The sequence below is a fragment of the Hippocampus comes genome, unplaced genomic scaffold (genome assembly GCF_001891065.2).
Source record: "Hippocampus comes isolate QL1 unplaced genomic scaffold, H_comes_QL1_v1.1 scaffold110, whole genome shotgun sequence".
NCBI classification, from domain to species: Eukaryota; Metazoa; Chordata; class Actinopteri; order Syngnathiformes; family Syngnathidae; genus Hippocampus; species Hippocampus comes.
The window spans coordinates 728304-745291 of NW_017805498.1; the positions used below are offsets into that span (position 1 = coordinate 728304).

Sequence of the window (16988 nt, forward strand, 5' to 3'; positions counted from 1 at the left end):
AAAGACGGTAAAGCTCGTGGTAAGCCGTTTGAATGTTGTCACTCTTTGTTCTTGTAATTTTGGTCAGCTACTTTTGTTTTTGTCTGCTTTCCTTTTGAATGTCCTCAGCTGTTTTGTTTGCGATTGAATGTTTCTAGCACATTAAGTTGCTTTGTGTAAGCCTTGTCTAAAGTCAGCTGGTATAGATTCCAGCACACCCGTGACCCTAATGAGGATAAGCGCGATAGAAGATGGCTTCATGATTTTTTTTTTCCTTTTAAGATCAAAGGTTTCACATGATTCCATTCGCCAAACTTGTCTGCAGGACCGCCAGTCGGTGAAACGCGGCGAGGGCGAATCGCCTCCCTGCACCAGTCCGGACGACATCAACCACATGTTTAAATTCTCCCCAGGAGATGGACAAGCACTTCAGGTAATTCGCTATTCAGGCCACGTCTCCAACAGAAAAACAAAACTCACTCTGTAGACTAAAGAACTGACGTTCTTGATTCAACATCCTGTCTACAGATCTCGCCCTTACCAGGCACTCATCCTCTGCTGGTGCTGGTCAATCCCAAAAGTGGCGGAAGACAGGGGGAACGGTGAGATCGTTTATGTTTTTCGCATTGTCGTTTCTTAAATCACATACTGTATTAATGAAAGAAGTGTATTCAGACACATGGTGGCCATCTACATCTGTCCTTCCATTTTCAACATTGCTTGCTGCCCTTAGTTTCAAATGTGCTAAGCTAATCGACTTTACGCAGAGGGACGCTGACGAGCCAAGAGTTTACGCAATTGGTTTCTGTATGGAACCATATTACATCACCAGCATGTATTGTTCAATAGGACATATAGGACACGTATTACAGAATGTACGTGTGTCATTCACAGCACTTCGGTTATTAGTTGTCCGTCAGTTGTGTAACTCTCCAGAGGTCACAGGGAACTTGTGTGCAGACATGACTGAGCTCATTAGCATATGGACAGTTTGAGAGCGCAAAATCAATGTATGGGCAAAAGTTTCGCGATGCCTCGTCATTCCACCTACAGGAAGTGAAAAGTGAAGAAACTGAGATGTGTTGATCTGAGTTGCTGAAAATGAATAAGATGGGATGTTTTTCAGTTTGTGCTGTATTTCCGAGGATGTTTTCATCTTGCGCCCAACATTTGAAAACCGATGTCTGTACTTTCTAGTCCTTTGTTTGTCAAAATAGGCTTGTTATTTTTTTAGTTTTTGCGAATGTAAAGGCGCCATGCAGGGGTTAATATAACAATGAAATGCCTTATGAACTGCATAATGAAACTGTAAAGTCTTATTAAAAATGGCCAAACATTTGCATCCATACCAGTACAGTGAGAAGTCTGTTGAAATGTTTTTCCTTTACTTTATGCATTTTTTTTTCCATTGGATGTATGTGGATCATACTTATAATATATTTTTTTAAATTGTATAAAAGTGACCATTTTTTTAAACTAATTTCTCACTCATGTCTATCCCTTCTGGCAGAATCTTTTTTTCACAAGTGTCTGTACTTCTGTATAAGTAGAGAGTGCAAGTACTTTTGCCGCCTTGTTGTTGTTTTATGACCCATTTTAAAATGAATATTTAAATCTAAGTAAAATTAGTTAGCATTTGACAGGGTTTTTAATTTTCCTTTTCGGGCATTAAAAACTGATTGCTTCTATTTCCGTCAGGGTTCTCAGGAAGTTCCGGTACCTTCTTAACCCACGGCAGGTGCATAGTTTGGATCAAGGTGGCCCAGCACTCAGGTAAATGCGATCCATTAAGTTGATTTAAATACATCTGCAACCTCCTTGAAGAGTGACATAACCAATTGATTTTAGATAATGAGTAGGATTTAAATGGCACTCACCAGCCACGGTGTTAAGTACACAATTGAATGGATGTAGGTTGCCGACAGGGTTAACTTATCTCTCAAAAGAGGCAGAGTGTCGCCATGGCGCCATAGCAACAGGCTCAGCTGGCAGTGAGGTGAGAGGGAGATTGGTTTTAGCCCATTAACACGTGCTTGTTTTAGACTGTCGCTCATAAAAATCCCAGTGCAGAACAGACAATTGGGATTAAGTGGATTAATGAATGTTTCACAGTGACATAGACAATGGAAGTGACTCATGTGTACACAAACTCCAACCACCAACCCTTGTGCTATTGCACGATTCCCAGCAATGCCGCAGATCTGAATTTATTCAGAATCCAAGAGGGCATTAAGATCCAACATAAACGCACTCAAAAAAAACACTTTGATAAGATTTGACAGAGATAGAGGCATAAGACTATGTTAAATGGAGTTTGTAATGTTAAATTTACAGGTGTCAAAGTTAAGGCCAGCGGGCCAGATTCGGTCCGCCACATAATTTCCTGTGGCCTGTGAAAACAAATCATGTGCGCTGACTTTGTGTTTCTTGCTAAAATATAAAAATTGCAAATTTTCCGCACTTTTAATTAATGATACTGTATTGAAATATTGCAATCATTTTTTACCGATCCCCCTCTTAGAAACAAATTAAATATTAGCTGAACAAAGGTTTTTTTGTTGTTGTTTTTTTTTTTAATCGAAGTGTCTGACTCATTTGTTTTTCTTTTTGTCCAGCTGCTATGTAATTAGAAATTACTGATAAAAACTGATAAATATTTAGAATCAAATAACAATTGACATATTTTTTTCCTTTTTTACATGTTTGAAATCAATATTTACATTTAATTAAACTCACCAGAGACAGAATTTCTTAATTTTTTTTATCCACAAAAAAATACCAATTCAGAAATACATTTACCGGTACTATTTTCCACATTTTACCCATTAAAAATCAACATTTAGAAATACAAGCGAGAAGTATTTCTTTTGGGGAAAAAGAGCATCACAGAAACACATAAAACACATGAAAAAAAATTAAAAGAGGAGCTCATCGACATCTTCACATCATGTTTGCATTACTTTGTTTTTATCTTTACAAATGAAGAACAAGTAATTTCTTTTAATTTTCTACCAATTAAAAGTAAAGAGTTGCAACATCATGAATCCATGAAGTTAGGAAGGATAAGACAAACGTATGTTTTTTTTCTAATTTCCAAATTTTACAAGTAAATCAAATCTGAAAAGATTGAAGAAATATGCTTAACGGTACTGCAGACTGTCAATATGGCCACTATATATCAAAGAGTTTCACTCTTAGCGTACGTAATATGAATTCTGCATACTTGTGGACTAAATGTGGGCATTAATGGTCCACTGAGCGCCAGGTGGCTGGCTTGAGTGAATGGCATCTTTGGCCGCTTGCAGCTGCTCGAGATGAAAGCCTCCAACGACACCTTTGTCCCGACTCACATGAAAGGTCCCTTTGAAGGTCGTGTGAGCTCAGGAGAAGATGGTGAAGGTGGAGTGAGCACATATGGATGGACAGTCTCTCTTCATCTCATTCCTAGGGTTAGCAAAGCGGTCGAACATCTCCAGTAAATTTCCGGAAAATTTCCAGGAAATTTCAATGGAAAGCAGGGAAATATTGTAACTAGCGGAATTCCAAATTAGATACTTTGCATGGGAATCATTGGAAATTCTGGGAGGTAACGAGGAACTAAGGGTAATTTAATATAACAACATGTTTTTTTAATCATAAGCTGACAGCCATGCAATAAGAGTAAATAAATAATTTACAGTAGCCTAATTGCTATATTTTTCTTTTACATTCCATTCTAGTGATGATCTGTCCAAAGCTTTGCACGGACTTCATATTTGGACCCACAGCACAAAGCGCAAAATCTGAAAGTGAAATGTCTTTAAGGCAAAACAAAAACAAAAGAATTGACCTTGCCGTTCCAATACTTTTTGAGGGCACAGTATTCAGTACTGTTCTGTCCCACCCCTCCTCACTAACATAGCGACATCAGTTCCTCTATGTAGCATTAGCGTCACGCGAACATCACTGCTTAGAATTGAGCTAATGAGAATTCATAAAAAGCAATGTTTGACGTTACTGACGCTAACGAACCACCCGTTGTCACATCTCTCCTCTCAGGCTCAACTTTTTTTACGACGTCCCTGATTTCCGAGTGCTTGCATGCGGCGGGGACGGCACCGTCGGTTGGATCCTGGACTGTATAGGTACTTGTACGACTTTGTTCACGTGGTCCTTGTGTAATTTTTCTTCATGATAGTGGATGTGTTCTCCATTGTCAGCATTCGCTTCCAATGTAATTTTTTTCCCTGATTTTCTTGATTATGTAGTTTGGTCAGATGTAACCTTCAAAGGCATTATGCACACTTCTGTCACAAAAATGTTTTGAAAAAGAAGAAATGTGAGGTCATCATGACCAAAATCAATGTCGATGAAAACGTCCAAACCTTTTTTGGAAAAAAAAAAAAAAAGCCTCCAAAAAACTGTCCTTTCATGTTGTCTGCTCAGTCACTGGTGAGCAAATGTGACAATAGAAATATGTCTCTGCAGACAAGGCCAACTTCGCCCGGCACCCCCCTGTAGCCATCCTGCCACTGGGGACAGGCAACGACCTGGCACGCTGCCTCCGCTGGGGGGGAGGTGAGACCCCTACATGCTTTAATACACAAAGTCATAGTCATTACTTTAAGTGAAACGTTTCTATTGGAACTTACTGTGGGGCATGTTTGTTTTTGTTAGTCCTGCAAGCAAATTCTTGTTGACAAAATTATACACGGAAAATATGAAATGCAACCGCATGATGGAATTACACAGCTATGAAGATAATATTGCGCATTATGTAACATCATTGTAGTTAAAAAAAAAAAAACCTATTGAGGAGGTAAGTGGAAAGCAGTTAGAGCCTGGCTCACGAGTTCCCACTTAAAGATGGGGCCTGAGAGTTGTTGCAACACATTTATTTAGTTGATGTACCATTTTATGTAACAAGCCACCCTGTTGAGACAATGTTCAACTGTGAGTCACCCAGATCGAAAATATCAACACCTGCTCGATATTTTTAGCTTTGAAGATAAATTGACAGGAGTACCTGAACGACTAAATGTTTGATGATCACACTGTAATCGAATCATATTAATAGTAGTTAAAGGCACTTACGAACAGAAAGACAATATTTAGAGGCCTCGAGTATTTGACATTGGCATCTAAATGTTTGCCTACATATGCCACAATAAATGAACTAAATAACAAAGATGTGATTTAAGTGTCAACACAGCTTTAATATGAGAAGTAAAAATATGGTATTTACCATTGAATTAGGTTAGCCATTTTATGAAAATTTTCCAGGTGCTCAAAAGTATCTGGAAAAAAGAAGTCATTGTTACTAAAGCTTTCATTTTGAAGTAGTATTGTTGCCATGAATTTTGTGTGATATCATGTAATGCTCATTAAACACTGTCGAGTTCCATGCAATATTTCTTAATCCAGACACCTGTGAAGCAGTACAGTACTTGAAATGAGAATTCGTTTACTGTCATTGTCCAATCTAAGTAGTATTTCCAAAATTTATGATTATGCTAAACATCTTTGTTGGTTTTGGGAGATAAACAAAACCTCAATGCTCCAGCTCATCAATGTGTGTCTGTTGTTTTTATATTACTGAGGGAAATAGCATAGCTAGCTGCTAGCTAGATAGATACATATGAAAGCACACAATAACAAAAGTATTTTCATTTTATTACATCCTAAAATTTGCCAACAACAACTTGCTGGAGTGTCACACTCAGAAAATTCCACCCAATTATCAAGGTTGGTCTTGACACATTCCAAAAATACGAGCTACATGCTGAACCTCCTACTGCACCCCAAAAATTGTGGTTGAAATCCTACTAAATGTGTGTTGTCAGGATACGAGGGGGGCAGCTTGCTGAAGTTCCTGCGCGACATTGAGCATAGCATCGAGGTGGTGTTGGACCGCTGGAACATCGATATTGTGCCTGATGACAAGGAGGAGAAGGGTGACCCGGTACCCTACAACATCGTCAACAACTACTTTTCTATCGGTGTGGTAAGAACATTTACCTGTTACATATCATGCATTGCTGCTATTGGCTAATGACCAGTCTAGGTCATTCCCTGCCTCTCACCCAAAATTAGCTAGGATAGACTCCAGCTCACCCGTGAGTCTAATGAGGACAGTTGGTATGAAAACAGATGATGATGGATGACAATAAATTACAATACAATAGTAAAAGAATGCATTTGGATTTACGAGTCGCAGATGGTGTGGTGGAACTACAACTTGTGTGCGGGCAGTGTGGACTCGGTTCCTACTAAGTGAAGGTGTGGATGAGGGTGTGAATGGTTGTTCGTCTCTTTATGTGCCCTGCAACTGGCTGTCGACCAGTTAGGGTTTTCGTCTGCCTTTTGTTCAAGTCAACTGGAATAGGTTTCCAGCGACTAGCATAAGCGGTGTTGAAAATAGATGGAATTAACTGTTTTTCATTTTAAATTAAATTGTCATTTTTATCTACCTATACTGTAATACAGTATACAGGTAACATTGTGTCATAGTACAGTATGTCTAAAATGTAAAATAATGGCCTACTCCTAATAAGATGATATCAGTATGTTACACTCAATTCATTTATCAAGTCTCTTTGACCATAAACGAAGAGTCGATGCATCAATGAGTTGCTCCCTCTTGGACAACTTTCGTCATTGATGGATTCAGTTCGTTGCCAGGTTACTGTTACCAAGGAACCCATTTACTGAACCGCTCATGTTCCATCGGAGCTAATGGGCAAAAGACTTATTTGTGTTTTTTTACACAAGTTGACACACAAACTGGCACACCCACACACCCACACCCACACACACACACACACACACACACACACACACACACACACACACACACACACACACACACACACACTGTAGTCAGACACATAGATAGGGAAATGCAGCAGCTGTTCAGTTGATACTCAAGTGAAAGAAGTCTCAGTGTTGCACTCGTAAAAAGAGCCATTGCACTCATTAAATAAATATACTATTTTATGGCTGGTTAACTGATCAGCCAGGCCTTTTAACTGGCTAGCTAGATACAGGTATTTATAAACTAACTAACTAACTAACTATACACACATACATACATACCGTATTTGCACCTAAAAGCGCGCCTTAAAATCTGATGCACCTTGTCTATGGTCATTACGGTAACATGTCAACCCCAAAATGGCTCCTTGCTAGAGAAATGTTTACAACGCAGAGTTCAAACTTAAGGCGATCGATTATGCAGTTGAACACGGAAATAGAGCAGCGGCAAGCGAGTTCCATGTTAACGAGTCAATGTTATAACTTGCTGTTGTTTAAGTGAACTGTGTCGCTGCTTTATTAAATACGTTTTACTGACATCTGATCGTCGCTATATAAATCAGGGTGTAGTGTAGTGTAGTGTCCTGTTGGCATTTCCTTGAGCGTAGCTTCATCTAGTGGATGCATTGTAGATTGTGTCTTATAATGGAGTGCGTCCAATATATGAAAAAAATTACAAAATAGGCCATTCATTGAAGGTGCGCCTCATAATCCAGTGCGCCTTTTAGTGTGGAAAATACGGTACATACATACATACATACATACATACATACATACATACATTATTTTGCGAACTAGCTGAAAAATGCACATGATAGGTATCTAACTAGTGAAATAGGTATCTAAACTAACTCGAAGGGTAACTAACTAGGCAACACACTAATTGGTAAGATAAATGATTCGATATCAGTTATTAGCCACCCATCTGATTAAGCAACAAGCTGGCTATTTAGGTAACTGATGACAACCTCACTCAGTTACAAAATGTTTGACAGAAGTTAATTAACCAGCTAATCAATAGGGTAGCTAACTAACCGGTTGACTAACTAATGGATAGTTCTTTTTTGGGGGTGCGGGGGCGTAAATGTGTGAAACAAACTTTATAACTAGCGAACTAACTAACTAGACATTGATGATAATTGGCAAAGGGCTAATTTAGCATTGATTTATTCATTTATTTGTTCAAAAAACTGGTAGAAAATGTGGGCCAAAATCCCAGATAAAAACAAAATAGTGAAAAAAAATCAAATAAAAAGTCCACCAATATACTAATTTGTAGGTGCTGGATTGTGAATATGCATTGATTGTAGTTTTAAGTTGTAATATTAGATATCAGTTATTAGCCACTCATTCACCACTAGATGGCAGACATTGCTTAGGTGCACTTACTCCAGATCTTATACAGTGCTGTACTACAACAGGAGTAGACGAATTATTTTTTTGCGGATTTGGAATTATATGCAGGTCAAACAAATGACCTCGATCATTTTAAAATTTTGAATGAGTTCATTTTTCTGAAAAAAAAATGCATAAAATGAATTATTGTACTTAATCTTGGTTTGCTGTTAAGCAGTTTTGTGACATCCTTGAATAGTGTGTTTTTTATGAACTGGAGAAAAATACTGAATGTGGTTATTTTGTTTGTTTCAAACTCTCTATTATTGATTTAGGATAGTGGATATTTTCTTTCTCATTGAAAAATGTAACATGAAAAATTTAAATACAATACTAGCATGTACTTGGCACATATGCACATATTTTGACCTAATCTAAAATAGCACTTTACATACATCTGGTTAGGAAATGGATGGTACGATGTAGCACTGATGAAAAAGTGTGGCTCCCCCTCCAGCATTGAATTTGCGCAATAGGTTTCAAGAGCTGGCTATCTGTCGCTGTTTCCTTCTTTCTTTCTTTATTTCTTCCCGTCTTTGTATTTTTCTCTTTTCTTTCTTTGTTTCTTTCCTTTCTTTCATTCCTTCTTTCTTTTTTGGAGGGGTGTGGGATTACTTTCTGTGTGTCTCCAGTGTCATAACCTAACTGGACAAATAAAAATAACTCTTAGTCATCCCATGTGAAGTTCATCATTGAAGAAAAATAAGATACAAATGCCAAGAGAAGACATCATGTGCACTGGTAGAAGAGGCTGCACCGTGGCAATGTTACACAACTGCACTCCCGCTGATGCCTGCTTGCTTGCCAGACTGAACACACAGCACATTTATCTAAGTGTGAACTGTGTCTTTCGGTTTCAGCGCTCTATACAGTATTGTGTCACTTTCTGTTCCCGCTTAAATCTATTAACAATCATAGCCCCCTTTTTTTGGTTTAGTTATATTGCTGTTTAGAATTTCATAATAGTTTTGTTAGTAATAGTGTAAATCTTTGCATGGAAAAAAAAAAAAAACTACCGTAACAAAATTTAGGTTACTTCATTTTTATTTCATTATTGTAAGATGTATACAGTGAAGCCCAGTATATTTGAAGTTCAGAATTTATCTAATTGCAAATTGTGTGTGTGTGGGGTGGGGTGGGGGGGGTAACTGATCCTGCGTGACCAGCTGAAGAGCTCACACACAGTATTTGCTGTATTTATGCTATAACAGTATCTGGTGCCATCTGAAGGCATCTTGGTGCAGAGGAAACAATTTGAAGTGAGTTAAGGAACTTCATTCAGACTAAAGTACTCCTGGAAATTACAAACCCTATTAGGGGTGTTCAGTGTCATGATTCGGTTTGGGATCAACAGGTGGCACTGTAGGGCTTCCCCTGCAGCTGCACACCTGTTGGTCATTAGGTAATTAGTGCTTTAAAAGGACTCCCAGCCCGACCACTCATTGTCGGGTCATTGTTGCTCTTTGCTACTGTCATGTTTGTTTGTTGCCATTTGTCTGCTGTTGTCAGGTTTGTTTCGGTCATGTTTTGGTCACAGTTCCGTTCTAGCTTCAGTTGTGATTTTTGTTTGCTACTTTGGACTATGTTTGTTTTGGATTTAGTTTTCTCTGTTTCAATACACTTCTTAAAGTACAACCTGCTCCTCCCTGTTGCCTGCTTTTTGGGGTCCACCACCACCTCGCAACGTGACATTCAGTACTCACACATTTTCATTTTCCGCAGCAAGCTGTCCTATTCCCCTGAAAATTGTGGGGGTTGATTCCAGTGAAACTTATGTAATCAAATGCTTTTAATGTCATACAATTCATGATTTTTCTTTTGTCTCGATAATTACCTGGCTGTCAGATACCTATTATCTTAGCTATCTAATTAACTCAATGGCTAGCTCTTTAAGTAACTATTACCTAGCTATTTTGACAGCAGCCAGTTCACTGATCAACTAACTAGCTTCCTAGCCACCTAACTCGCTAGCAAATTACCTTGCTCAGAAATAACTATGTAATTTGCAAACTCCCTACTGACTAACTGGCTAGTTAACTTGATTGATTTGTTAATTTGTAGCTAGTCGCTTTAAAACTAGATCATGAGAAAGGTTCAAAAGACTACATCAATAAATTAACATTGACAGATAATATGGATAAATAGACACTTGGAACAAATGTATAACAGAGCTTAGATTTATGGCTCATATTAAAAATATGACCAAGATTGTTTTTTTTATCATCTCAAGAATATAGTCAGAGTCACCCGTCTAACACAGATTTTTATGAAAAAATGTGTCCTTTCATAAAAATCTTTTTTTCTCAGAATTTTTCTTGGAAAAGAGTATTTTCAAGAAACCAATGTTCAACTCCCTTTAACTAAGGAATGCTATAAAAGGCAGACATGTCTTTTTTTCCTGATGAAAGAAGAGGATGAAAGCTTTCTTTTGGTGGGTTCCATGCTTATAAAGCTAGAGAACATCGTCAAAATGGTAAAAAATGGCTGGCACCAGCTCTCCCAATTTAATAAAAATGTCTGGCATTGAATGAGTTGGCTTTTGAATAACTTATTTCATTTCTAAACTTATTTGAATTCTTTCAATTGAAGTTTTTTGTTTTGTTTTTTTAAGATCCATTTTTTTCTTCATGGGGGGGCCGCCACACTGGGAGCTCTTTTCCTCAAATAGTGTCTCTGTACCCTGCCATGTCTCTTTTAACGTAGTTTTTCAGTGTGTGTGTGTGTGCGCGCGCGCGCACGCACGCACATGTACATGTGGGCGTACGAGCACAGGCATGCTTGTGGGGATATGTATCTGTGTCTGGGGTAGGGAGGGCCCTCTTTTTACGTTATATTTTGTATATTTTAATTGCAGAGCACTTTGAGTTGCATTTTTCTGGATGAAAAGTGCAATCTAAAGTTGGATTGATTGCTTGATTGAGCTATGTGAAACCCAGGGTGAGAGATCACTGAGCCTAGCGGGGCAAGTGGCGACAGATGGCCGCCTATCTGGACACCTGAACAAACCAGCCGCTGTGACTCAATCTACCACGTCACCAAGAGGCCTTCCAATCTGCCTTGGCTAATCTTGTGCATCAAGGTTTGGGTGCCATGGTGACATCAGGCTCAATCTGAGCACTTGCACAGTTACAGTACATGACACTAACTTGGCTCCATGGTGTGGAGCATGTAGTGGGGCTTGTCCAAGGCGATGACGAATTGTGCTAGCTTCTGTTATTTTAGCATCTGTGAATGCAAACTGTGTTCCCTCTGAGAATCCAACGTTTCATTTCAAAGATGATACAATACATTTGAATCACAAGAACTAAATATAGTTTTATAGCAGTGCATTCACCTAATATGCTCAATAATGAGCCAGCTAGCTAGATATTAGCTACAACTGAATGTGTCACAAGTTGGACTGTGTTAGGAATCACTCCCGATGCACGATACAGTGCTCTACATGGCAGTGGCCCGCAGTCAGAGCCCAAAATACATTTACTTGAAATTGTAGTATTTTCTTTCCAACATTTTTCATTCATTTCTCGAATGCGCAGCTTCCAGTTGTTTATGACTTAACTTTTTTTTTTTTTTCATCCAATCAGATTTCTGTGTTGCCATGTAAATGTAATCTGTCTAAGGTCTTCGGAATCTACTGTGCTGGCATCACACACACACACACACACACACACACACACACACACACACACACAATTGAAATGGCTGTTTTTTTATTTTCACAGTCGGATTTTACATTCATCGCTCAGTGCCTTTAGAAAGACTCATTGCATTTTTCCGTACTCTGATTGGTTCAGCTAAATAGTCTGCTATGTTTACTCATCTGGTTGTGCTTAATATACGCACCAAACATCTATTTATGAGCAAATACAATGTCGGACTTGATTAAAAATTATTTTTCGATTGTGTACATTTGGAGAAAAATGTGACTTTTTGAGGCTAGCTAGGTCAACACCACCTTAAAGAGAGAAAAAAAGGAGGTCTGCTGTGTCTGCATCAGCATATCTGATGGGTGCAGTGGATTTTCTGTCAAGTTTTCATACTGATAAATTGATTGCGAACAGCTACAATGTAGTACAGAGCAGTGTTTCTCAACCAGTGGATACACAAGCGCATTGCAGGAGTAAGTACAAATATTTTCTAATTTATTCCCAAAATGACAATAAATACTCTGAGTCATTTCATAAGCCCGTCAATAAAATGGGATGTGTGTGCTGCAACTTGCTTCCCCAGGGAGACAATAACCTGTGTCACAGCCACGCCAAAATCACAACAGCCAGCTGTGTGTCAGCTCAAGTGTCTCATTGAAGCTCAAATGACACTGTTAGATTGGGTCTGAATATTATGGTTTTATAAGTGTTTTGTTCCTGATATTTAAATCGGAAATGCCCTTAAAAAGGAACTTATTCAAAGGAGCAAAATTTTTAGCAGTAAATCTTATATTTGTGGTAAGTGATTCTCTATATATATATATATATAGAGAGAGAGAGAGAGAGAGAGAGAGAGAGAGAGAGAGAGAGAGAGAGAGAGAGAGAGAGAGGCAGGTTCAAACATTATTTTGATTTTGTATATTTTTTTTAATTTAAAGTAATTGGGTTTTTTTTCAATACAAGATTGTTTATTTATATGTTGAATTGGAGGTAAAAAAAGACTTAAAGAATCAAATTCAGTAAAAAATGGCTAATTTAATAATCAGTTGTGTTATGTTCTGGTTTTGGAGAAGTGGGCGTACTACTGGTGAAAAAGCAAATATTTTCTCCATCCAAATTCCCGTGTCAAAAGAACTTCAAAGTGATCCTTCAGCAACATGCATGACTTAGAGTGCTGTGCTACATGGGTGCGTGTGTGTGTGTGTGTGTGTGTGTGTGTGTGTGTGTGTGTGTGTGTGTGTGTGTGTGTGTGTGTGTGTGTGTGTGCGTGCGCGTGTGCAGTCATGTGCTTACACGGGACAGCATGTGCTGCAAATTGATTCTCCTGTTGGGGGCTAGGGGGTGTGTGTGTGCATGCGCGTGCGTGTGCAGTCATGTGCTTACACGGGACAGCATGTGCTGCAAATTGATTCTCCTGTTGGGGGCTAGGGGTGGGGTGGGGACGGGGGAGGGGGGGCTCCTGACCATTTCCAAATGTTTACCACAACACTTTGCTTGATTGCTTGCCAACATGGCGTCGGCTGTGCTGGAGCTTTTATGATACGCTTATAAGCACGTAACATACGTGCTGCATGTAAAGACATCCTGAGTGTTCATTCAGAGTGGTTGAAGGGCAGCACATGAAGGCGACGACCAAATAAGTCAAGTCAAGGCACATTTATTTATGTATGGTTGACCCAGCTCTTGCCCGGCCTAGTCGGTGCAAATCATGTCCATAACGATTGGAGCAGAATCCTGCCAATGACATCCCCTAACCCCCTCTCCAGATCAGGGAAGAGGAGGAAGGACGAACAGAGAAAACGGCAGTACAAACAGGCAACATATCGTTCAACAAAAATGCAAGAGTATACAAATGAGTGAGCTACTAAGGTAGCTGCTCTAATTTGCGTGGGTATAGCATGCATGGGTATGGCATTCCAGTGCACTGAAGGCCGTATAGAAAACCTCCGGACTTCTTTTTGGCCCTCTGAATCACTAAAAGACCAGCATGTTGTGAACGAAGAGTTTGGGGCGGAACATATGGTGGCACTAAGTCAACGAGATAGGAGGATTCCTAAGCCGTGTACTATGTTATCAGTAAGTAACAAAACCTTGAAATCGCATCTCAAATGGACCGGAAGCCATTGGAAGATGGCTAGTATCGGGGGTAATGTGATCGAACTTCCTCGTCCTCGTCAGGAGTCTAGCTGCAGCATTCTGTACTAAGTGCATTTTTTTAACATTGGACATGGGAAGACCAGAGAGCAATATATTGCAATAATGGGAATTTCTCCATTGTGAGGCAAATAAATGTCTTAATCGAGGTGAGATGGAACAAACGCATGAATTGCGATTTCTACGTGACCAGGAGATAAAATGGGACGTCTCTTAGCGATTTTGCGAAGGTGAAAAAAAACGCAGTTCTACTTGTATTCTTCATGTCCATTTGAAAAGAGAGCATTGAATCAAATATAACATTGAGATTTTTTTACTGAATCACTTTGGGTAATAGTACATTTGTCGAGGCTGAGAGTAGTAGTCCTTGGATAGGTGTCAATGCGGAGCATGGCGAATAATCATCATCTCGGATTTATCACAGTTAAGAAGCAAAAAATTAAAAGTCATCCATTGTTTAATCACAGTAAGGCATGCCTTGACATTACAGCAACCGCGCGGGTTAGTTATTTCTAATGGCATATACAAGATAAGATAAGAAAACCTTTATTGGTCTCAAAATGGAGAAATTACAGCAGCAAAATTATGAAAGGAAGAATAATTGGGTATCATCAGCATAACAGTGAAAACGAATATTTACGTATGATGTCACTGAGCATGTAAATGCTGAACAAGAGAGTGCCAAGTAATAATAACTTGTAACCCGGCCTGCTCTAATGTGGATTGCCATGGAAAGCTCAAATAGTAATCGATGTTTCTAGAAAGAGTCATGGTGCCTTCCCGGTTAGGGTGACAGCATGTTGGACCGACCCCAGAAAGAGGGCCAGTTATCCACAAACTCAAGTCCCCGTTCGCTTCTCCATGAAAAATGGGGGAAATTGAAAAAAACAGAGGAGAAATCCAAAATATGAAAAATGATTGAAGTAAAAAATTGTTAAAACTTGTTCAGCAGTTTTATGCCGTCATTCAAAGGTAATTTTTACGCAAGAGAGTCCCTTGCACTGGAAAAAAAAATTACAGTATGCGTCACATCCGTTGTTGTTGGGTCAGGATAGTGGAATTTTTCTATAAAAAGACGTATTATCAAAAATGAAATATATTAAGAGCAGGTATTTTGCACCTGTGCACATATTTTGGACGTATTTGTCAAACTTCTGGTTTGGAAGTGTGCTACTACGTCCCTCTCCAGCACTGATGAAAAATGGTGGCCCCCTTCAGCATTTAAGTTGCCTATCCCTGCTCGAGTAACTCGCTGTCTAGGTAGCAGTTAAATGAAGTAGAAAACAGAGTGTTATTTTCTACAAAAATCTTTACAACAGTGCCATTTTAAAGCCTGATAATGTAAAAAATCGCTCAGAAAAAAGATATGAGAATGATCCACTGTGGAAACAGTGTGTGAAGTTTGTTGTTGTTACTCTTATTCCGGAAACTACTTACTTCATCCTTCTGAATGGCTAAAATACTATCCAGCCAGTGCTATCTGTTGCTTTTGTAGTCCCCTGAGACCCTCCTCATCTCAACAACATCAAAATACCAGTGCGAATGAACAAAAATGTGTACGCTTGTTGTTGCAGGGCCACACATGTGACCTTAGTGCTCTTGAGCAGAGTTCCTCTGGTCTTGAAGAGTCGGCAGGTGTCTCTCAGCATGGTTATTCATTACCGTCCATTATTCATAACCTGGCGTGGACCTGGCAGCTGCTGACTTCCTGTCACTGATACTTCCCCTGACCTTCACCGAATGCCAGCAATACTCCAATGCGCGTGCCTGCACACACACACACACACACACACACACACACACACACTTTTATTTTTTTATTTTTTGCGGATATGTCTGCATGCTCTCTCAGCAAAGATACTCGTGGAAAGTTTTACACGTAACGGTAAAGTACAGTACGGTAACTCATTGGTCAGTAGTGGTTGCTCACCCAAAACTAGAAATGTGCCGTGCGGTTGTAGAGAGTCACACTATATTCCACTCTACACCCTCCAGTTTCCCATGATACTCTTCTTTCATCTATAACTGCTTCAAACAACAAAGTGTATGCAGAAAAAGTGGTTAAGATTGCACGCCTGTCTGTGTCTTATGTGTTGTATTGTATTTAGTCATTTTATGTTAACTGTTCTGTTGATGGCGGTGCGGGCACCCGCAGCGGCTCCTCTCTCGAGGAAAGAAATTTCATCTGTGCTGTATGTTGCACATAGGGCACATTTGACAATAAGATAAGATAAGAAAACGTTCATTACAGTAACAAAATTATGAAAGGGAGAAAGTAGAAGACAAAAAGTACATAAATAAATAAAAATATCAAATATCAAATATGAATATAAGCATATTAAAAATGGGTGAGTAGGGGTGAGTCCAGGTTTTCAGGACCGTCTAGTCCAGGGGTGTCAAACTCATTTCACATGGTGGGCCACATACGGCCTGGGTAGTTGTCAAGTGGGCCGGACCATTAAAATGATACCATACTTTGCTATAAATAACCAAAACAATATGTCTTTCCTTTGTTTTGGTATAAAGAAGCACAAGAACATTAGGAAAATGTTGAAATTAAATGAACATATCTTTTACAAAACATTTCATGAAGCACCTTACATTTCCTTCGACAAATGTGCAATTTACTTTTATCATTCACATATATGCATTGCAACTGATCCCACAGCAGAAGTCCATTCTCATAACTTTCAAAATGACGTGCGGAAGAGGCAATAGCGACATTTAAAAAAAAAAAAAAGCAGTTTCTCTAAATTGCAGATTTTCACCGATTGCGGGTGGCTGTGTAATGTAACGTCTTGTATCACAATGGGAGACGGGGACGGTGGAAAGCCTGCCCCATACTGCATTAAGATAAGATAAGAAAACCTTTTTTTTGTCTCACAATGGAGAAATTCCCAATTTACAGCAGCAAAATTATGAAAGGGAGAAAGTAGACAACAAAAAGTATATCAATATATATAAAATATGAATATAAGCATATTAAAAATGGGTGAGTGGGGTTGAGTCCAGGTTTTCAGG

The 16988-nt window shown here is 39.1% G+C and overlaps 1 protein-coding gene across 1 annotated transcript in view; it reads left to right on the top strand.

The window, feature by feature from the left end:
• dgkg (diacylglycerol kinase, gamma) overlaps nt 1-16988 on the top strand; it is a 103362-nt gene that overhangs the window by 41857 nt on the left and 44517 nt on the right. Inside the window, exons 16-21 of the mRNA XM_019876952.1 lie at nt 305-412; nt 508-581; nt 1678-1752; nt 4018-4103; nt 4447-4536; nt 5802-5962. Of these exons, the coding sequence (XP_019732511.1) occupies nt 305-412; nt 508-581; nt 1678-1752; nt 4018-4103; nt 4447-4536; nt 5802-5962 (594 nt within the window). The remainder of the gene's footprint in view (nt 1-304; nt 413-507; nt 582-1677; nt 1753-4017; nt 4104-4446; nt 4537-5801; nt 5963-16988) is intronic.